General features: G+C 44.9%; 1 protein-coding gene across 2 annotated transcripts in view; it reads left to right on the forward strand.

Annotated features, from left to right (window-relative positions):
• The first annotated feature begins 726 nt into the window (after positions 1 to 726).
• Positions 727 to 22,403, forward strand: part of GPATCH1 (G-patch domain containing 1) — a 44,464-nt gene continuing 22,787 nt past the window's right edge. For both annotated transcript variants that reach the window (XM_029213119.1, XM_029213127.1), the window contains exons 1-10: positions 727 to 811; positions 6,004 to 6,138; positions 8,464 to 8,549; positions 10,720 to 10,880; positions 11,478 to 11,575; positions 12,101 to 12,159; positions 12,866 to 13,108; positions 14,182 to 14,329; positions 17,594 to 17,673; positions 20,278 to 20,482. In XM_029213119.1, the coding sequence (XP_029068952.1) occupies positions 739 to 811; positions 6,004 to 6,138; positions 8,464 to 8,549; positions 10,720 to 10,880; positions 11,478 to 11,575; positions 12,101 to 12,159; positions 12,866 to 13,108; positions 14,182 to 14,329; positions 17,594 to 17,673; positions 20,278 to 20,482 (1,288 nt within the window). In that variant the 5' untranslated portion in view covers positions 727 to 738. The remainder of the gene's footprint in view (positions 812 to 6,003; positions 6,139 to 8,463; positions 8,550 to 10,719; positions 10,881 to 11,477; positions 11,576 to 12,100; positions 12,160 to 12,865; positions 13,109 to 14,181; positions 14,330 to 17,593; positions 17,674 to 20,277; positions 20,483 to 22,403) is intronic.

Below are 22,403 nucleotides of genomic sequence, written 5' to 3' on the forward strand. Positions count from 1 at the left end.
TCACAGCAGCCTTTTGCTTGTCCGCTTGCATTTTCTTTCTCCTTTTCTTCGTTCTCTTTTCAAATTTCTTTCCTTTTTAATTTTTCTCTTTATTCCTGTTTTCCTCTGTTCCCACCACGGCCCCCCCTTCCCTTCTCCTTTTCTTTTAATCTCTTCTTCCTTGACCAAGTGTTGTCCCAAGCTACCGTCACCGTGGGCATCAGGGTTCCCCTGTCTGAATCCTTTCAGAGGTCTGGAAGGGGACTCCACTTATCAACCTAAGGGTGATATACACAGAGTGCGTGTGTCTATCTGGGAGTACAGGCAAGTTCCCGCAGATGGCAGGGGTAGGACTGAGGGGAGCAGGGTCTGCCGGCAGGGGAAGTGGGGGAAGGGCACGGACCGGGTTGGGGAGGGGTGTGGGGTGGGCAGACTTCGCGGAGAACCACCCCTGCAGCTCGACAGCGGAGTGCCTTCCACCTTCTCCCAGGCGCCTCCTCCTGACCGGCACATGGTGGAGCTAGGATGGGATGTCGTGGCAGCCAAAGCCTCCGAGACAACGCCTGCCGAGGTCCGCCTCCCACAGGACGGGTTTGAGAACCACCCGGCGCAGATCCGAGAGAGGCTTGCCGGGCGGGGTGAGCACTTTCCGCCACCTGCGCTTAGAACTTCACTGCGGTTCGCGGAGATTAAAGCGCGGAAGGCATTTTGCCCATTGAGGCCTCCGTAGCGAGGGGGCGAGGCCCGGAAGGGAGCAGGATGGCGGCGCTGGATAGAGACAGCGACGAGGATTTGGTCAGCTATGGGACGGGCCTGGAGCTGCTGGAAGAAGGTGCGGGCTAGATGCGTCGCCGGGGCCTGTGGAAAACAGGCCGGGGGTCCAGGATTCGGGGCAAAAACGCACAACCCTGTGCCAGACCTTGTCTGGCACCGGGGGAAAGGCTCGCCTGCTACGGGCTCTGGGAACAGCGACCAGAGAGGCGTGCACTGTGTTTGCGGGGTGCTCACGTTTTGCAGGGACGGATGGGAGGCCCGGAGGGATGGGAAGAAGAAGGATGATAAACAGGCTCGTGTGAGAGCGGGGATAGGGGAAGAGCGGTGGTCAGGCAATGTTTTTCCTAGGAGAGGACGTTTGAGCTCAGCCTTGAAACAGAGAAAGGAAGCAACCGTACGAAGATTTGGGGGGAGAGCATTTCAGGCGAAGCGAACAGCAAGTGCAAAGGCTCTGAAGTCGGAGCCAGTTTGGCAAATTGAGGGACAGGCAGGACTGATGTGGGTGGAGCAGACAGCACCAGGGGGAGGCTGGTAGAAGATGATGGCAGAGAGGGAGGCGGGGGTTGAGTCTTAGTTGGTATGGTCAGGGAGTTTGGATTTTAATACTAAGTGTAGAAGAGTCATGGGGGAGGGGGTTACACAAAGGAGGGATGTATATTTTTCAGATTATTCTGTCCTCGATTTTGAGGGTAGGCGGGTTGGAGGTGGGCAGGAGTGAAGCAGGGAGATGAGCAAAAAGAGGCCAGGCGATGATAGTGGCGGTGGTTAAGTAGTGGTGAGTTGAGATGTGCTTTGAAAGCAGAGCTGACCCTACTCGCTGGTGGAATGTGGGGGTGAGTGCAAGATGAAGCAAGATTCACCCCTGTGTTTCTGATCTGATCCACTTAATGACTTGATTTGTTTCGTAAAGTATGTATTGGATGGCTAGTAAGGTCTGATGGCAGTGCTAGCCCTGTGGGAAAGACAAAGGAAGTTTGGTGGGCTAGGAGTTATTTGCAGACTCTCCGTTTTTCCTACCCTGACCACATCGTGTCAGGTTGGTTGTCCTTCTGAGACGTTGCCACTGATTACCCTCTTATGCTCTACAAACAGTTCTAATCATTAGAAACTTCTGCCAGATGCTGGCCCTGTTCCTACTGTCTGCTTACAGAAGACAGAGAAATGCTAGTCTCCTGAAAGCTTCTTACGTGTTTAAAGACACCCCTTGCATTTCCTCTAAGACATCTCTGTACCACACTCAGTTTTCTAATAAATTAAGCTTCAAGTCCCCTCAACCCTAATTTGTCGGAGCTTTCTTCAAGCATGGGACCAGAGTGTGGGTAGACTGGGGCCGTTATTAGTATGTCCTTCATTTTAGAGTGTGTTTCTTTACTACAATCTAAGCTCACATTAGCTTTATTAGCAAACACATCATCCCATAGTCTCAAGGAAGTGGTTGACAAAGATTCTTAATTTGAGGGGTTTCAAATCTAGTTGAGAACAAAAGTATGAGGTTCACAAGTGCTAAAGTATGTGATGTAGAGAGGAAATAACCTATACAAGCTAACAGGGAAACCTGAGAAGGCAGGATGGGACCCCTTGAAAACTGGTTAGAATTTAGGTATGCAGGAAGAGGACAGGGTTAAACATGCATGGGTGGAGGTTATTACAGCCCTGCCAAGCAGGAGTTTGTGTCATTCCTCTATTTCTGGTCTCACAGTTGTTTCCTTGTGAAGTGACATATTGTAAGTCATCAACTATTTGACCTATATTTTTCTAATTCTTCCTGTTTTGATGGTGTACAAAATCCGTGATGAAGCCTAATGGTCTAGCCAGGCTCTTGAAGTAGAACGGACTTTTTTTCCAGCCCCCCCCCAGCCTAAAATTATCCTTTAACTTCTCAGTACTAGGAGTTTTTGAGGATTGATCCACTGTTTCCTAAGCACTTTGAAGTTAAAACACACTCTGACTACATTTTACAATATAACATACTAGACCAATAATCACTTTTACCTCCTACTTTGAAGTTCTAGTGACAGGTTAGACAAACATTGGTAGAGGAGGGACTCCATTACTTAATTAAAGTTGCTGGCCCTGACAGAAAGTTTTATTGGGTAAGAGAGTGGCTGATCTGTTACCCACAGACTCATAGACACATAGGCCCTCTGGCCTGGAAGGAAGGTGCCTCAGTGCTTATCTAATCTTCCCTTAGATACATTCACTTGGCTGTAGAGTTCTCCTCATCGCCTGCTCATCCTGCACTCAGATTAATTTAGGACCATTTTCTTCTTCCTTGATGTTGTGACTCTCCCACTTAAAACTATCTGTGGCTCCCAGTCACCCACAGGACATACCACAGACCCTGCAGCACTGTGTTCCAGGACCACTGCGCTATCTGCCCTTTTGGTTCCATCTTCCGTGCATTCCCTGTCCTCCAGTCAGACTAGACTACTTTCTCAAACATCTGACCTTCCCCTTTTCCACCACCTGTTTACTGTTTACTGATGGAATTAATGCCTCTGTGGGGAATTGTGTCCCTATGTGCAGCTGTCAGATGCTTACGCCTCTGGGTGACTCTGATGTTGTGGACCTTGAACATTGTCAGAACAGTTCCTATACATGCAGGTCTCTGCTGGGCTTGGAGTGCCCTGGGAACAGGGACGGAGTTGTATTCAGTTTTCCACAGTTTTCCACACCCAGCGTCTAGAACAGGGCTGCTTCCATGGAAAGGCCCTCAGTAAACTTCTGGTGGGGAGCAAGTAAAGGACAGAATGGGTTGTGTCCCTGACTTGGAGGCAGAGTTGAGATCTGATTTCAGCTTTGTGCTTATTAGCTGTGGACCTTAGAGCACTTACTTAATCAGAGCCTCCTTATCAGGGTATGATAAATGGGATAATACTGTTAGTAACAATAATTATAATAGGGCCTGGCTAAAATGCCACTTCCTCCCTGGAGTTTTCCTGTGCTGTGGTTAGAGGCGGGGCCTCCTCCTCAGGAGCCCTGTGGGACCTGGTCACCCACACTGCTTGGCCCTCGTCATCTGCTGTCTGGTTCTACCTAGTTGTCTGCAGATCTTATCTCCCCTTTCAGCTCAGGAGTACCTGGAGAACAGAGCAAGCACAGAACCTCACATTGGCAGGACCTGTCATCTCTCCCCTTAACCCAGTGGTTCTCAACGAGGGATGAACTTGCCCCCCCCAGGGGACATTGGGCAATGTCTGGAGACATTTTTGGTTGTCATGCTTTTTCAGGATGGGGGCGTTACTGGCATCTAGTGTGACAGGCTAGGGATGCTACCAACCACTGTACAAGACAACTAAGAATTATCCAGTACAAACTGTCAATAGTGCTGAGGTTGAGGAACTCCACCTTAGCCAGGAATTGTGCCAGGTGCACGTGCAGTAAAGGAGCATGTGTACTGTATTTTCTAAGAAATGGTGAAAGTCTTGGACTGTGGGACCTGAGTTGTAATTCACTTCTTTAGAATGAAATGAAATTGTAGTGATATTAACCAAGCTTTGCTATGGCCAGGGACTGTGCTCAGTTCTCCTGGTTTTTAATCCTCGGCACCATCCTACAAGGTGACTTCGGTTATTATCCTAATTTTATAGTTGTGGAGACTGAGGCTTAGAGAGACAAAAAACTTGCCTATAATCACACAGCTAGCAAGTAGGAGGGTAGAGGGATTTGAACCTGGATCTCCCTTCTTCAGAACCCTCTTAATTACCCTGCTGTGGGTTATATTCTAGAAATGACCTAAAGCCTCCGAAAGCTACAAGTAAGAATTTAGGACTATGAGGCTAGACATTTCTTTACTTTTTGTTGCACTATCCAGAAGTAGTAACTGGCTTAATTATTGAAGTAACAGGTATACATGGGCTTTAGGATACATCTTACCTACTGTATGTACTACTATTACTATAACAGCAATAGCAGCTAGGGGACTTCCCTGGTGGCCCAGTGGTAAAGAATCCGCCTTACAATTCAGGGAACGCAGGTTCAATCCCTGGTCAGGGAACTAAGATCCCACATGCCGCGGGACAACTAAGCCCGAGCGCCACAGCTACTGAGCTCGTGCGCCTCAACGAGAGAGCCCGTGTGCCGCAAACTACAGAGTCCACGCACCCTGGAGCCCTGTGCCACAACTAGAGAAGAGAAAACCCACACGCCACAACTAGAGAGAAGCCTATGTGCCTCAACAAAAGACCCCACATGCCGCAACGACGATCCTCGTGTGCTGCAACTAAGACCCTATGCAGCCAAAAAAAAAAATTAAAAAAATACATAAATAAAATTAAAAAAAGAGCAGCTAGTACTTTAAATATGTTTATTGTGGGTCCCTCTTTTTGTTAAGCACTTTACAGGCATTATCTGATCCAATTTGCATAACAACTCTATAAAATAGATATTACTATTAATGTTCCATTTTACAGATGAGGAAATTGAGGCACAGAGAGGCTAAGAGGACCATAGTCCCTAGTAAAGGTGACCAAAGTGCTAGTAAAGGTGGGCTTAGCTTTAAAATCCAGAGTGCCGTGACTCTCAACCCCAAGCGCTTAACTACTGTCTAACTTGCTTTCAGTAGTGAATGTTTGAAAATAACTTGATGGTTACTTTTTGTTTTAAATAGATTCAGAAGTTTTAATTAGAACTGATAAAATTAGGCAGTAATTTGTGTCATGAAACTTGAAACCTAAGGAAATTTTTAGGAAATTCTAAGTTCCTTTTCACTGGTGTTATTTAGCACCCCAGCCCTTTTCAGCCAAGTAAGTAAAGGAATAAGCTTAAAGAACAGTAATTATGACATCAGGAGAGTCCCAGAAATAAGGAAACTCAAGATTTGGGGAAGATGGGCAATGCCAATGGAAAAATTCTGGAGTCGGGGATGCTGTGAGTTTCTAGAAGAGATATAGAAGTGTGTCCCTTGCCGTAAACCTCTGCACACCATGTGCCACCCCAGCAGCTTGCCTACTTTACTGCCAGCAGATTTCACCTCCATCTCTGAACCCTTCGCCCAATAATTCAGTTTTCATAATGGAATTTAGTGGGAAAAGCAGGCCATTTTTGCTAAAACATTTCTAATATAAACAAGAGATACTGTTTTCTAAACTACGTCAGCTACTAAGGTCTAGGAATAGCAACTTAATTAAACTTGTTATATTTGAAGTTACAAGAAGTGAACAATGCATTATGTTAAAGAAATGTTCTTTTCCTTAAATCCTCTCTAACCCACCATCACCTTCTGTCCCATTCAAAATATTATTTTTTCAGGCGAGAGACCAAAGAAACCAATTCCTCTTCAGGATCAGACTGTCAGAGACGAAAAAGGAAGGTATAAACGATTTCATGGAGCCTTCAGTGGAGGTTTCTCTGCTGGTTACTTCAACACCGTTGGTTCAAAAGAAGGTAGGATTTTCCTACTTGTAGCTACTATATCGCTAAAGCAAATGATTGAAATACCGTAGGAATTTTGCTCCTCTCCCTCACCTCTCCCTTTTAGAAAAACTTTAAAAAACATTTTAGTACATACACTGTAGTCTTTTGTGTTCTTTGAATGTTTGCAATGTTTCCAGAGACAACTTATGTGTTGTTCACTGATTATAACTTGAAGGTGAGAGAGTTTTCTTTGACTTTAAAGAAAAAAAATAGATAAGTCATAACCAAATGATTAAATGATAATAAGGACTTCTGTGTTATACTGTATCTTGCCACACACTCAGTGCTCTCACACAGATTCACTCAGGGCCTAAGGAGGGCAGGTGTCCCAGCTGTTTTGTGGCTGAGGACCCTGCAGGTCCCAACACTGGTTTCCACAGCATCACTTGTCAGTACATGTTCTCCACCTGGAGAAAAGTCAGTCAAATTTTTCACATTATGCAGTATAATAAATTCTGTATTGTTTAAAATAATATATGTTGGGAATTCCCTGGCAGGCTTCCACTGCAGGGGGCACGGGTTCAATCCCTGGCCGAGGAACTAAGATCCCGCATGCTGCACAGCACAGCAAAAAAAAAAAAAGTAATGTATGTTTTTAAAAAACATTTTAACACAGAAACTGGAAGAAAATGGCTTATGTACATCAAATACGAATGAAGAAGACTGATTAACTCACATAGCAGTTATTAAGAGCAAGATGAGCCAGATCTTTCGTATATATTTTTAAAAGTAACTCATACATAACAATGATAGTAGGGACTTCTCTAGTGGTCCAGTGGTAAAGAATCCGCCTTACAATGCAGGGGGACGCGGGTTCGATCCCTGGTCAGGAAGCTAAGATCCCACATGCCGTGGGGCAACTAAGGCCGCATACCACAACTACAGAGCCCACATGCCCTGGAGTCCATGCGCCACAACTAGAGAGAAGCCCACGCGCCACAACGAAAGATCCCACATGCGGAAACTAACACCCAATGCAGCCAAAAATAAATAAATAAAAATAATAAATAAATCTAAGAAAAAATGACGGTAGTAAAATAAAGATGAAAAACAATACAAGAAAGGGGTGGGGGAAGGCATGTAAGAAAAATAATTGGGGTAAATAAGATGGTTAAAGTTCACTATCCAGAATGTATAAAGATCAGTTCAATGAGCAAATGATCAGAGTATTTGAACAGTTTACTCCAGAGGAGATAGAAATGCTACGTGGAATATTCAGCCTTATTATTAAGAAAAGCAAAGTAAGGTAACTAAGGCACTATTAAAGTAGCGCACTTATTAAAATGTTAAAAATGGCAGTAGAGTTTGTGAAGAAAGAAGTACACGAATACATTGCTGGTTGTTATAATTATGGCTGTGCTGTATATTATAATTGAAAAGTAAGACCAGCTCAAATGATTAGTCATCACAAGTAGACTGTGATATGTTAACACACTGGAATATCTCTTTACCATTAAGAGTGACAGATTCAGGTCCTGTGCAGATACAGGGCAAAGACCATAGATATCCAAAGTGGAGGAAAGTGCTGGGCCAGGGTATCGCCTGGAAGAGCTGGTCTTCACTGTCCTGGGGTTTCTCCCAAGTTGGCCTACAAGGCTGCTCTACCCACCTACCAAGAATAGGTCTGCCCCATACTCCTCAGCTCCCCAAGACTCTGGTTGGAAGTCAGAAGGAGGTGTGCCACTCTTAGAGAAAACTAAAAAAGTGTATCTTAGAGGGTTACAGATACATTTGACCTCTGGGGCATTTTCTCCACAGCACATGCTTGGTTACCGTGGGTGGGGAACAAGAGTGTTAGTTATAGGACTCAGGTATTTGATGGAATTGGGGGCCTAGTATGGTCATCGCCTGCCCTTAGACTAGCCAGGTTGAATCCTTTCATGGCTGACTAATGCACCCTGACATACTGTTTCTTTGATATGTTAGTATGTTGGTGTATATTGCTGTCCTGGTGGTCTCAGAGTGGTCCTGCCTTATAAGGTGACCTTGCATCTTTTTGCTGAGATCTGCTTGTGTTCCTTTCACAGTTTAACTTTCAATGTATCGTTTTATTTCTCTTGGTTGCAAATTCTTATGGGGAAACCCTACTGTATCCACTAAGTTCTGACAACAGGGCGTTTGGGGGTTAATAAGAAGTTTGTGTGGACTAATTGTGTCTATGTGAGCAGTGAGATGAGAAGTAGCTAAGAGTTTGTAGTTATTGGAGGTTTCAGGTCCGCATGTGTTACTTAATTATTTAGTTATAAACCAAAATACCATCTGGGATTGTAATGTTCTAAACGCTTTTCTTTCAAGGATGGACACCCTCTTCCTTTGTGTCTTCACGACAGAACAGAGCAGACAAATCTGTTTTTGGTCCCGAAGATTTTATGGATGAAGAGGTGGGTGTGCAGAACTTTAGCTGCCAGCTAGCCGGTGGGATGTGGGTGATTGGTTGCTGTAGCACCTTCTCTCTCCCCACAAAGTTCAGTGTACGATTTCCTCTTTGTTTGTAAGACTATCATTTTGGTATTTGGACTCCATAGTGCCCTGTACATCAGTGAATTCTTGTTCATTGGCATAGTGCCTTAACTGGCTGGTGCCAATTTCTAAAGTCAAGAGTGTAAGGGTGGCGCAGTGGTTAAGAATCCCCCTGCCAATGCAGGGGACACAGGTTCGAGCCCTGGTCCAGGAAGATCCCACATGCTGCAGAGCAACTAAGTCCGTGTGCCACCACTACTGAGCCTATGCTCTAGAGCCCGTGAGTCGCAACGGCTGAGCCCATGTGCCACAACTACTGAAGCCTGTGCGCCTAGAGCCCATGCTCTGCAACAAGAGAAGCCACCGCAATGAGAAGCCCGCATACTGCAACGAAGAGTAGCCCCCGTTCACCACAACTAGAGAAAGCCTGCGCACAGCAACGAAGACCCAACACAGCCAAAAAAAAAGAGTGTAAGGGGAAGGTCATATACGGGCAAATTTACTTGAAAAAGCCCCAACTGCCCCAAAAGTGCAGTGTCTGTCAAGCTGAGTCCACAGCCTTCCATGGTGACTCTTTTTTTAAAAAGAATATTCCAGCATAATTAAAACTTTTTTTAAATTTTATATTGGAGTATAGTTGATTAACAATGTTGTGTTGTGTTAGTTTCAGGTGTACAACAAAGTGATTCAGTTATACATATATGTGTATCTATTCTTTTTCAAGTTCTTTTCCTATTTAGGTTACTACAGAATATTAGGTAGCGTTCCCTGTGCTATACAGTAGGTCCTTGTTGGTTATCTCTTTTAAATATAGCAGTGTGTACACGTCAATCCCAAACTCTCAATCTATCCTTCCCCCTCCCCTTCCCCCTTGGTAATCATAAGTTCATTCTCTAAGTCACAGTGACTCTTACGTGCACTGCAGTTTAAGGAGGAGTGAGTGACTAGACTAGAGAAAGGAGTGAAAGGAAGCCCTGTGCAGGTATCTGGGCACCTCATTAAAGTGACCATGACCGCCGCTTCTTACGGGTAAACGGTGTGGGGTTTCTAAAGTGGTGCTACTGGCCTGCAGCCTGGGCTACATTTTCTGGTAAAATTAAGCCTCTCTTACCTTAAAAAACCTAGTCATGGGTTCATTTGTGATAAAGATTAAGTAAAATACTTACCTGAGCATGTTTTAGGCTGCAGGTAAGTGGCAAGGGGTGGTCCCCTTCCTGTTTGACTAGCAGAATCTATGAGGAAACATATCTCATGGAACAAGAAGTCCAGATGTCAGCAAGGCCCCAGGCTCTCAGGTAGCTTCTGCACGTCAGCTTGTCCTTCCATGACCTCACCTCACTGTTGCAAGGTGGCCACAGTAGTTCCAGGTGGCACATCTGGGATGACATTATCCAGTGGGGAGGAGGACTTTCTTCTTGGAATCTTTCCTTGAGAGCAGAGAAGCCATTTGGTGGATTTTCCCTCACATCGGCTCCAGTGAATTGTTCTACAAGCTCATTCTTAAAGCAGTCCCTGGTGAGGAAAATGGGATCAGAATGACTGGCTTAGACAAGATGTGAACCCCACTCCCTAACCCTCCCCTGCCCCAACACATCCCCCACGAGGGACATCACTCCTGAAGGGCATGGTGGCGCAGAGCCAGGCCAGTGCCTGGACAGCATCAGGGCTCCGTGGGGAGAGCGGAAGGGTCTGTGGCTGCTGGACAGGGAGCGGATGTTACTTAACTCTAAGCCTGGCACAGAGGTGCTCCCGAATGCTTGCTGACTGTGCCTCCAAGACCTTTTCCGCCTTCACACTGACCTTTGAGGTACTGTCCAAGAAGAACAAAGAACAGAGCACTTACTTCCTGTTTTCCTAGCTTGGCAGTGCCTGTTGTGGCTTCGCTGAGTGGCCACTGTCATGCCCCTGTCCTTGGGCACTGGCCTTAGCTTATGCAAAGTCAGGGCGTAAATCAGCTGCTCTGCTGATCCCTAACTCAATCATAGTTTTAACTTTTTTTTTTTTAAAGTAATAGAGCTGTGTAATGTATCATGTTTAATCACTTTCCAAATAATGTAAGTAATTCTGTTTGATTTTTTTTTTTTTTTTAAGGATCTTAGTGAATTTGGGATAGCACCTAAAGCGATTGTTACCACAGATGATTTTGCTTCTAAAGCCAAAGATCGAATACGAGAAAAGGCCAGGCAGTTAGCAGCAGCTACTGCCCCTATTCCTGGCGCCACTTTGCTTGACGACCTCATAACACCAGCAAAGTAAGAAGAGTTTGATTCTGACTTTTCTGATCTTGGCATCACTGCCTTGCATGTGTGTGATGATCTTACTTAGGGATAGTTTGGTTGCAAGTAGGAGAAGCCCTTTCAGCCTAGCTTGAGTACAAAAGGGGGTTTTGCCAAAAGGACCTTGCGCTGTTACCACATGGAGTGCTCTAGAGCTCCAGGCACTAGCTGTGTTAGTGGGGCTCATGGCAGCTGGAGAGCTATTAGGAACTGGGGTGACTTCCCTCCCACCCCCTGCCTCACAAGCCTTAAGGGCTCTCTCCTCATTCTGCCCTCTTTCTGCATACTTCTTTGTTCTGCTCCTGGGTATGTGGCCTGTTGTGGCAGCCTCAGACCATCATGGTTTCCCAGGCCACATGCTTGGCATCTATGTGCCCATCGCAAAGGCCTGGGAGAGGGGGCATCTGATCAGCTTCCCCAGGTCCAGTCAGCTGTGGTGGGAACAGCAGGGCCATGCAGTTCTAATAGGGATGGGGGAAAGGGCTGAGGCATGACAGGTACATGAGCTGCTTATTTCCTACTGTTCGTTAGTGTTTTAAAAAGAAGTTCATTTTCAATGCCTTGATATCCTAGGTTATCTGTTGGTTTTGAATTGCTAAGAAAAATGGGTTGGAAAGAAGGACAAGGAATTGGTCCTCGAGTAAAGAGAAGACCACGCCGACAGAAATCTGGTACGTGTACTGATTGTCATTAACTCTACAGCAGACTTTTTGATGACTACGTGTTTCTAGAAGTAAGATTGCTGGGTCAAGCGGTGTGCACGTATTTTAAGGTTTTTTTGTGTGTAACTTACCATAACTTTCTGGAAGGATTGTACTAGTTTACCTTCCCACCAGCAGCATATGAAAGTTCTTGTTCCTACTTTTGCCAAAACTGTGTTATAGCTTAACGTGATTATTTTCTATTGTTCCTGTCGCTTGGTCTCCCCAGCCAGACTGTGAACTCTTGGAGGCAGCAGTACTTTCTCTCAGGTTCTCAGTGGTTCTGGGCAGTAGTGGTTACTCACCATGTGCATCATTGCCAGAGTGCAGGTGGGGCAGGGGCTGGTGGAAAACAATCCCTGAGTGGTCAGTGTCCGACTCTAAAGCTGTAGCGTCTTTTACAGGCTCAGCCGTCTACCGCGGAAGAGTGTCAGTGAATCAGGTTCCTATAATTTTAGTCACCTCTGACTAATGCATTTGAAATCTCTTTTATAGATCCTGGAGTAAAAATCTATGGCTGCGCATTACCCCCTGGAGGCTCTGAAGGATCTGAGGTATTGTATGGGATGATTGACCTTCAGTTTGGCCCAGTAGCACCTGTTACTCTATGAGCGTGAAATTTAGGTTTGGAAAATTTTAGAAATCAGTCAGATCACATTATAGGGAAATACCCATACCCTAAAAATGTCCTCATTATGTCAGATGTATTTAGCAACATGCCAGCCCCATAGATGTCCCAAGTCTGTTCAGATTCTTAATATGGAGTTGTTTGTCAGACATAGGCTCACAAACTAGAAAACAAACTTATGGTTAGCAAAGGGGATAGCAGTGGGGGCCAAGGGGGAGAGATAAATTGGGACTTTGAGATTAACATATACATACTACCATATATAAAATAGGTAAACAACAAGGACCTACTGTATAGCACAGGGAACTATATTCAATATCTTGAAATAACCTACAATGGAAAAGAATCTGAAAAAGAATATATATATAAAACTGAATCATTTTGCTGTGCACCTGAAATTAACACAACATTGTAAATCAACTATACTTCAGTTAAAAAAAGGTTTAAAAAAATGAAGTTGTTCGTGTTAGTATCATTTGTTCAGGGACTTGATTTAGTCATTTGTAATAGTGGAAACGAAAGTATGATAATTGTTCTGTTTGGAATTAATCACTGCATTTGAAAATAGTATTTTACAGGCTTTACCCCAGGCAGTGACTCACCTTCATTCCATTTTGAAACACTGAAAATAGGATGAAGATGATGACTACTTGCCAGAAAATGTGACCTTTGCACCCAAAGATGTCACACCTGTGGATTTCACACCTAAAGATAATGTACATGGACTGGCTTACAAGGGCCTGGATCCCCACCAAGCACTGTTTGGAACTTCAAGAGAACACGTTAGTCTCTTTAGTGGTGGACCCGAGGGTGCCAACAATCTTCTTGGAGATGTTGGAGTGAATAAAGGAAGAAAATTGGGAATTTCAGGCCAGGTAAAAGTGTTTCTGTTTTATAAACAGGGAACCATTGACAAATGAGAATTCTTGCTGTATTATATTAGCCCCATAGTAAGCACTCATTATTCGTTGACTAAATGAAGACCTTAAAGTGGTTGTATTGTCCTTAGGAGCTTGTCTGAAGACATGTAAAGCACACCGTCCTAATTTGAATATGTGTTCCTGAGACCCTGTGACCTAATGTGCCCGGTGGAGTTTGTGTGTGAGGAGTGAAGACTGCTTTCCCACACCCCTGCGGGGCTGAGCAGAAAACCACACTCACCTCTTTGATTTATTTAATAGTTGAATTACAATCTGCCTTTCCAAGTTCAGGTCCAAGTTGTACTACCTCTCCAACTCTTTCCTAGTGCTGCAAGCCCTAAGTCAAGAACCTGGGTGTAAGTTTCACTTTTTACCAAGGGGCCTTGGTAAAAAGACTTGCTTTTTACCTTTGAGGAGATGGAGAGCTTTTCCTGATTGCCTGTCTTCTCAAATTGATTCAGAGTCTCTTTCCTAAAATAAGTTCAGAGGATGGTTACTTTGTCATTTCATTTGTACCTTTTCTTTCCTTCACATGTTTTTTTTTCCAATCCTTTTAACAAAAAGTGATATTTGTTCTTCGCCATTTCCCACAAAGATTAGGAGTTCTTCTAGCAGCCGTTAGAGTAGCGGCGGTCTTCAGACCCTGGTCACCGGCGCTGGCACCAGACCGTGTTGTTCAGTAGATGAACATTCTGCCTTTCTCCTTTTGGAGGCCCCATTTCTCCCCCTGCACTGCTGCTTGGGTGTCTTCTCCACTCCTCTTCCTGCACTAAGACCCAGACCCGTGGCTGCTGCTGAGTCTGGAGGACAGCTGCAGTGCTGGAGGCATGACATTCACTTCTGGTCATTGTTTTCCAAAAGACTTGGATACTTGTGTTAATCTGGGGCTCCCATTCGCTTCTCTCTTGGTGATCTTGAAGTGCTAATGTGGTCTGATCAGTCACATCCTTATAGTAGCCTTATCCTTCAGTGCAGGCAGGCATATGCTAACACCTATAATGGCTCAGTGTGAAATCCTGCTTTTGAAGGCTTTTGGTGTAGGTGCCCTGGAAGAGGAAGACGATGATATCTATGCCACGGAAACTCTATCCAAGTATGATACCATTTTGAAGGATGAGGAGCCTGGAGACGGACTGTATGGCTGGACAGCACCCAGGCAATATAAAAATCAGAAAGGTAATTCCATGGACCCGCAACCGATGGTAGACCAAGTGTTGGGACATTAGCCTCCGTGGAGCAGGGAGTTGTTGGTCAAAGATGCAGAGCGAGGAACAAGTGGGGATAAGAGAGTCCTGTTGTGGGAAGTAAGACGGAAGTGGGATTTAGACCAGTTCAAGGCCAAAGCCAACTGTCAAGACAGAGTCAAGTGGGGAGGAGGGAGGGGCCTGGAATCAGGGAAGGAGCAAGTGTGTGGACACGTGCTTGCTCGTGTTGCAGGTCAGAGCTGACAGTGGGTCAGAGGGACGCACTCCCAGCTCAAGGAACTGGGCAGGTAGCCAAAGGAGGTCAACTGAGGCAGCAGGTCAGGAGGTCAGGCATGGGGACCAGGTGGTAGGTACACAGAGAGCCTGCTGCAAAATGGAGATTGGTGCCCAGCTCATCTCATCACTTAAACTTATCTGGTTCCTAAGGGGCTCTTGTTGAGCTAGGAGATGAACATCTCTTGACACACCTGGAATTTCAACAGAGTCTTATAGTGATTCAGATTCTGTGGTTCTAAGTAGGATTTCAGTTTTTCTTTCCAGAAAAGATATAGGAAGGAGTCAGTAGGTATTAATGGCATGTGATTTTGATTCAGTCAGACCTGGATTTCAATCTTAGTTCTCAATCAGACCCAGATTCGAATCCCAGCTCTCTACTACCCAGCTTCATGACCATGGGCAAGGCTTGTAGCCTCTCTGGGCGTCACTTGTAAAGTGAGGATAAAATCCACTCTGGGGGTCATTGTGAGGATTAAATGGCATCACAGGTTTGGCATAGTACCTGCCTCAAAGACTGAATAAATGGCACCTACTGTAACAACCACTTAAAGTAAGGAGGTGAGAGTTCAGATAAAATAATCTATTTAGATGTTTTTAGCTATAGTCAGATCAAGTTTGATCTAACTCTTATAAAATACATCTAAATAATCTAAGCATCACTCCCCAAAATGATGCCAATTTTACATTTCTAGAAGAGAAAAAAGCGGGTGAGAAACAGTCTTTAGTTTGCTTAATGGCTGTGAGCACAGACTGTGAAGAGAGATTCCCTGGGCTCCCATCCTGGCTCTCCTCATTTATCAGCTGTGACTTTAGGCAGGCTCTTCAACCTCTCTATGCCTCAGCGTCCTTGCCTGGGCAATGGGCACGGCAATGGCTTACCTATCCCACGGAAATTTAACGTGCGTAAAGGGCTTAGAACGTGCCTGGCACACAGCAAGCACTCTGCAAGTGTGAGCGGCCTCTGTCACCATCGCCACGAAAAGAACCCAGGGTTTTACACGAGGTGCTGGGCGGGTGTGCACCCAGACGTTAGTAGATGTTATCTCTGGGTGGAAACTAGGCTACTTTTATTTTCTTCCTTTTGCTCACCTATATTTTCAGATTTTTCTACTAAGACTGTGTATTGTTTTTATAACTTAAAAGAAGATATATAATATTATATTAAATTAACGTTATATTAATTAATATTATAGATTATATTAACATGTTATTACATTAACTATATCAACATATTAACACACATACTATATTACTAACATTAATATAATGTATTAATTTATAATAATTACTAACCTATAATAAATATACATATTTAAATCTGCCTTCTCAGCCACATCTTTGGCTTTTCCTTTGTATAACACCTTTGCCCTGGCTGATTAATCCCAGCCTTCCCACATCAAGCCTGGGTTGGTGCCTCCCTCTGAGGTCCCCACCCTCTGCTCACGGCCTCTCTGCCACAGTTCCCTCTCCTACCCTTAGGGTCACAACATCTATAGTTTTGACCTTACGGTTTTTCACTGAGTGGATCTATACGTAGTCAGTCTCCACGGCTGATTTTTAAATTGTTCTTGTTTTTTTTTCCATGATAAGTAGGGCTATAGTATTCTCATGGCTCTCTCTTTGTAGACATTTGTTTATTTCTTCATAAAGGTGAAATTGCTGGGGTTTTTTAAAAAATAAATTTATTTATTTAGTTTTGGCTGCGCTGGGTCTTCGTTGCTGCCTGCAGGCTTTCTCTAGTTGCGGTGAGCGGGGGCTACTCTTCATTGCAGTGCGCGGGCTTCCCATTGCAGTGGCTTCTCTTGTTGCGGAGCACAGGCTGTAGGGGTGAGGGCTTCAGTAGTTGTGGCACGCGGACCATAGAGCTCGCAGGCTTCAGTAGTTGTGGCGCACGGGCTTAGTTGCTCTGCAGCATGTGGGATCCTCAGACCAGGGATCAAACCCGTGTCCCCTGCATTGGCAGGCGGATTCTTAACCACTGTGCCACCAGGGAAGTCCCAGATTGCTGGGTTTTAAAAGAATACAAAATTCGAAGAATGTAATTTAATCCTATATTACCCTACAGAATTTTAGGGACTTCCAGAAGCTGGTCCAAAAGTTCTACGTCAGTTGAAGTGCAAAGAATGAGATTGTGGGGAGGGTAGTTACAGGGCAGTGCTGCATTATAAGCGGCTGAAAACCTCAGTGCCACCTGCCCTGCGGGCAGCCGTGCCTGCTTCAGGGTTCAACACCAAGTTTGTGTTAAGTACTGGTGGTCATGTAGCATGGGCTTTTGGCAACAGAAAATGCAGTTCATGCATATGGATTTTCGACATAACCTCTATGTGCAGAAAATCCTTGAGAATCAAAGGGGTTGTCTCCACAACCAATAGATCATCCCTGGCTGCAAGTTAGAGGGCATTAGTCATATCCTGAATTAGTGATCTGATCTTTTATCTCTTGTTAGAATTTCAGTTGAGAAAAAGACAAAAGCACCTTTTAATTGGTCCCACAGTTAGATTACAGGCTGACCTGGTTGTATTGCCTTTTGTGCCTTACTTGGATGGTTGCTACAGAAATTGGGAGGTCATGTCCCCATGGTTCTTCACCTAGTTTTAGAAATGACTATTTCAAAGTTATTTTTATCCATACTTGTTCTCTTGATGGTTTTACTTGAGATCTTTTACTCTACAGAGTATATTCTTTGGTGCCCCTTAGCATAGGACCGTACGTACTTTTTCTAAATAACGATGTTGAGGTGCCATTGTTAACCTGGACAGCCTTTTCAGCGGTGTGGTCTGGGCTGCCAGTCACTGAGTCAACAGAGGTGTGAGGGCTTTACGTGCCATTCTTTCCTCCCTTTTACTGATTGCAACTATGACATGTAGTGTTTATATTCTCGGAGATAAAAAACTGAGGTCTTTTGTCTTATTCTAAGTTTCTCTGCCTCTGGAATTAATCAAATGACATCATTTTGTAGAATCAGAGAAAGAGCTTCGCTACGTTGGCAAAATTTTGGATGGATTTTCCTTGGCTTCTAAACCTTTATCTTCTAAGAAAGTAAGATTTTTCTTTTTTTTTTTTTTAACTGATTTAGCACTTAAAGTATTTGCTGCTGTGTAATCTGAGTTATTTTATTAACAATTGAAAAGATAAATAAATTCTGCTAACAGCAAGCAACAGTCTGGTTACTAGTGATTATCCAGGGAGACACATTCTGCATTGGAAATGTCAGTCAGTAGCCACATCGTGTTCAAAACATCAACTGCCGATCTTTTAAATGCGAACTTCAAGTGAGTGGTTATTTCCATTAAGGAAGAATTACATTAGAAGCTGGTGGGAGAATGGAATTGATCTAATCCTAGGGGCAGTGTAACTTAAAGAAAATTTCAAAGAGCCGTGTCAGCCCATGGTCCCAGCTCCTCCTGGGCGCCATGAGCCCATTAGCTGCTGTGGGCAGGGCTCCCTGGGCTCCTTGCCTGCGCCGAGCGGAAGGGAAGACAAGCTGGGAACGTGTGGGTCGAGTCCTGGGGAGAACTCCTCATGCCTTTGCAGGTAGTTCTGTTTCTGTGAGCGTTTTTATAGCTTTGGCCACGGGGCTCTTGAACACCCAACAGAGTCACGTGCTCACAGGTTAGCATGGGTGCTGGTAGCTCAGGAGGGGTGCCTGGCCGTTTGCTTCCTTGGCATCCTTGTTTTAGATTGTTCCACACTTTAATGGGCTTTTTGATTTTAACTCAGCAAACATTTGTTAAGTACCTCTGTGGCTTGGACTGTGGTTCTCCAGAAGCAGGGAGGCCAGGAGCAGCGCAGCCTGAGAAACCATATACGTTATTACAGCAGCTTTGACTTGTTTAGTCGTGATACCTAATGTGTTGTAACAGAGAGCAGAATATGTTCAGAACAGTGTTGGGCACATAGTCAGCTGCTCTTATTTACCAGAAATGTCATATTATGTTAAAGGAGAATGTGAGTTTTTTACATGTATGAAAAGGGAGCATAAAAATGGTTAAGTACTCATTCAGCTTAGGACTCAAGGGTAAATAGAACTGTTTAAATAAGTCTTGGCCCCCAAATAGGTCCTGCTCATCAAGGGTGCCAGACAGACAAATCCACTGTCGTGGCAGAGTGTGTAAATGGAGATATGGGCACTGGAGGTTCCTCGCTGGCGTAGGGCTTTGGGTGTGAACGATTCAGAGCAGGGCTGTGTTCACTGAGCCTTTCACAGAGAGACAGGTTTTCTAATATGTGGCTAAAAACCCAGCCTTTGGATCCAGAGGCAAAACAGAGCAGTGATTTAGCAGAGGGATTGAAATGCTTTGAATCCGATGGCGGATATTAAGAAGAGTCATGTGTATACACCCCTCCTATCTGCCATGCTCCTGTGGGTTTTTTTGTGTCATGGTAACACGAGAGTGTTTGCTGGCTGACTTGGGAGTTAACGTTTTTCAGAGAAGGTGGTCAGGCTAAGATGATAAAAAATGAGGTTTCCTAACAATGATAATAGCACTCTTTCATGACTTTCATTGGACCAGGTGCTCACCCCAGGCTGCACTTTACAACCACGTGGGAAGCTTGGGAAACTCCGACTGCAGCCGACTTTTCTGTGGGGTGGGACACAGGCATCAGCATTGTTAAACCTCTTGAGTGAGCGCTGTGTGCGTCTGGGGCTGAGAACCACAGCCAGAGAGTGTTCAGTGCTTCACTGGTTACAGAGCTCAGAATTCCAGGTAGCTGAAAAATCTAGAAAACAGCTTAAATAGGACGGTCCATAAATATGTGTTTGTTAGACCAAGAGCAAGGGAGACCATTTAGAGCAATAATTTAAAAATATCTAATACTTTCTTTTAGCTTATCTGTTCTACCATCATTGATACCTGAATTTTCCAAATGTATTTCAATTTCACTTCAGTCAGCTTTTGAATGAAAAATACCTTGGACCAAAAAAAAGGCCAGAAATTCCAATTTGGAACTGAAACATAACCAGAAAAAGAATTCTGAATTTATTTATTAAAAAAAAGTTTTTTTTAAACCTAATGTGATTTTTAAAAATTAATTAATTAAGTAGTTAATTAAGGCTGTGCCGGGTCTTAGTTGCGGCATGCAGGCTTCTTAGTTGCGACATGAGAACTCTTAGTTGCGGCATGCATGTGGGATCTAGTTCCCCGACCTGGGATCGAACCCGGGCCCCCTGCATTGGGAGCACGGAGTCTTACCCACTGGACCACCAGGGAAGTCCCAAGAATTCTGAGTTTAAAAGTAACTTATTTAAAGTTATTCTTTTTATTTAAGCTGTGAATCATACTTTTCTAAATTTCCTGATTCACAATGGGCCAGTTTTGCACATGGGCCAGTAGTAGTAACTATAATTATCGTTATTGTTCTCATATAGAACATGCGTGTTAGCATCTCTGAGTAGAGTGGTCGGGGTGATACTTAAAATGGCCACGAGAACAGTGTGGTTCTGGGGACCCTCCAGATCCAGGACGGATGTTGGCGGGGCACCTGGGCAGGCTGTTTCCAGTGCTGCCTCCCTGCCAGGTGCTAGCCTGGGAAAGGGTGGGGTTAACCACGCGCAGAGGTAATGAGTTTTCTTGGTTAAATGAAACATGATCCCCTTGCAGCCTGTATGTTCTGAGTTTTGTTTTGTTTTGTTTTTGTAAGATTTATCCACCACCTGAACTGCCAAGAAACTATCGACCAGTGCATTATTTCAGACCTGTGGTGGCTGCAAACTCAGAGAACTCCCACTTACTTCAGGTATTATCAGAGTCAGCTGGAAAGCCAATACATGACCCAGGGACACATAGCAGGCACCAACTGAATGCCTCCAAGCGGGGAGAGTTGCTAGGAGAAACGCCTATTCAAGGTACGTGCCACAGAGAAGATTAAAATCATTACATTTCTAATAATCTGAGTTATCCAAATCAAAATGGAAAGTCATTTTCCCACTGAAATTTTTTACATAATTTTGTATTCCCAAACTGTGGGAATAAAATTGTTTATTGTGAACGGCGTAGTTAACAGTGTACACATCCTTTACTTGTTGTTTTCCCACCATCAGTTTGAGTTGTGTCATTAAAATTATAAACCCAGTCTTAAGTGCAGCAGTTTTCAGACTTTTGATAATTGTCCCAAGAATGAAGCAAAGACTAGGGCCATGTGTACCTTCACTTTTTCTGCACAGCCTGGGAACGTATTGTTTTCTTCTCAGGGGAAAAGGGTACTGTTGCTCTTTTCCTGAAAGCCTAAAAGGAATGAGTGTGTCTGAAAGGATGGATAGATGTGGAGAATCCCCTGGTGGGCTGGAACCGAGAGACCCGCTATGAGAGGTGGACTTGGACTTGCCGTTTGGGAGCCTACTAGGTGCCTCAGCTACAACAGACCAAAAGGGAACTCTTGGTCGCCTGCTTCCTTCCCCAAAGTCGCTCTTTCTTCAGCTTTCCCCTTCCCAGTAAATGATACCACCAGTGACCCACTGCCTGGCCCAGAGCATGGGAACCCTAATTCATAGCTCCTTTCCTTCCCTGCCTCCCCCTCCCTACCCATTCCCTCAGCAAGTCCTCTCAGCTCTACCCTCAACATGCGAGGGGACCCCATCCACTTCTCTTCGTTTCCGCTGCTTCCACCCTGGTCTCAGCGCCCATATTCTCTCACTTGGATCATTGCAGCAGCCCTTCATTGGTCTCCTTAGTTCCCTTCCCTTTTCTCTGCAGCCTGTTCCCTTTAACAGCAGCCCAATGTATCACTCCCCACCTGCCCCCGCTAAAGCGCTCCAGTACTGCTCACACTAAGGAGAAGTCCAGACTGCCCACAGGGCCCTGTGGGCCCCACCCTGCCTACCTTTCAGGCCACAGCTCACACCACTTTCCCTGAACCCCCTGTGGTCCAGCCTCGTGAGCCTCCCTCCTGCCCCCTGAACCTGCCGACCATGATGCCGCCTCGGGGCCTTCATATTTCCTCTGCCTCTCTTTTCTCTCACATTTCGGCTTTTTTTTTTTTTTTTTTTTTTTTTTTTGGCTGCGCCGTGTGGCTTGTGGGATCTTAGTTCCCCGACCAGGGATTGAATCTAGGTCCTCGGCAGTGAAAGTGCGGAGTCCTGACCACCGGACCGCCAGGGAATTCGTGGCTCCTTCTTTTTACTTAGAACTTACCTCAGATATTATCCTTTTAGAGGGCCTTTCCAGGCTTTCCCTGCCCACTGTTTAAGCTAGTTAGCTCTCCCTCTGCCCCCATGGCCAGCCCTCTCACACAGGTCGCCCTGTTTTTTTCTCCGCACAGTCCTCCTCTCGTGGTGGTCCTCCGCTGTTGCTTCTTGGTTTCTTTAATGTCCATCTCCCTCACTAGTGAGAGCAAGACCTTATCTGTGTTACTCTCCCAGCCCCAGGCCTGGCAGTGGGCGCTCAGTGAGCATTTGTGACACGCGTGAGTGTTCAATGGGTAGCTGTGCTCTGAGCCAGGGCTTGTGCTGGGCAGGACCATGGAGATGGTGGTTGCCACAGACTGGAGGTCCGGAGTCTGGGATGTCAGGTTCCTCATTCTAGGACCACTCACTGGCGTTATAAACATCCAAGTACTAACCTCCACTTTTGCCAACTATAAAATAGGTATGTCATTATTTTATTACTGTCTAGTTCACAGGGATAGTATGAATACAGATGAAACACTAAATGTAAAATATTCCCCTCCAATTACATAAATTTGTGATATTGAAAATGTATGTAGAGAGATATGTGAGTATAGATGTCTTATGATACTTTTCATCTCTTGCTATTATTGTTTCTTTTTTA

The sequence above is a fragment of the Monodon monoceros genome, unplaced genomic scaffold, assembly GCF_005190385.1.
Source record: "Monodon monoceros isolate NGI ecotype Baffin Bay Population unplaced genomic scaffold, NGI_Narwhal_1 Super_Scaffold_10, whole genome shotgun sequence".
Lineage (NCBI taxonomy): Eukaryota > Metazoa > Chordata > Mammalia > Artiodactyla > Monodontidae > Monodon > Monodon monoceros.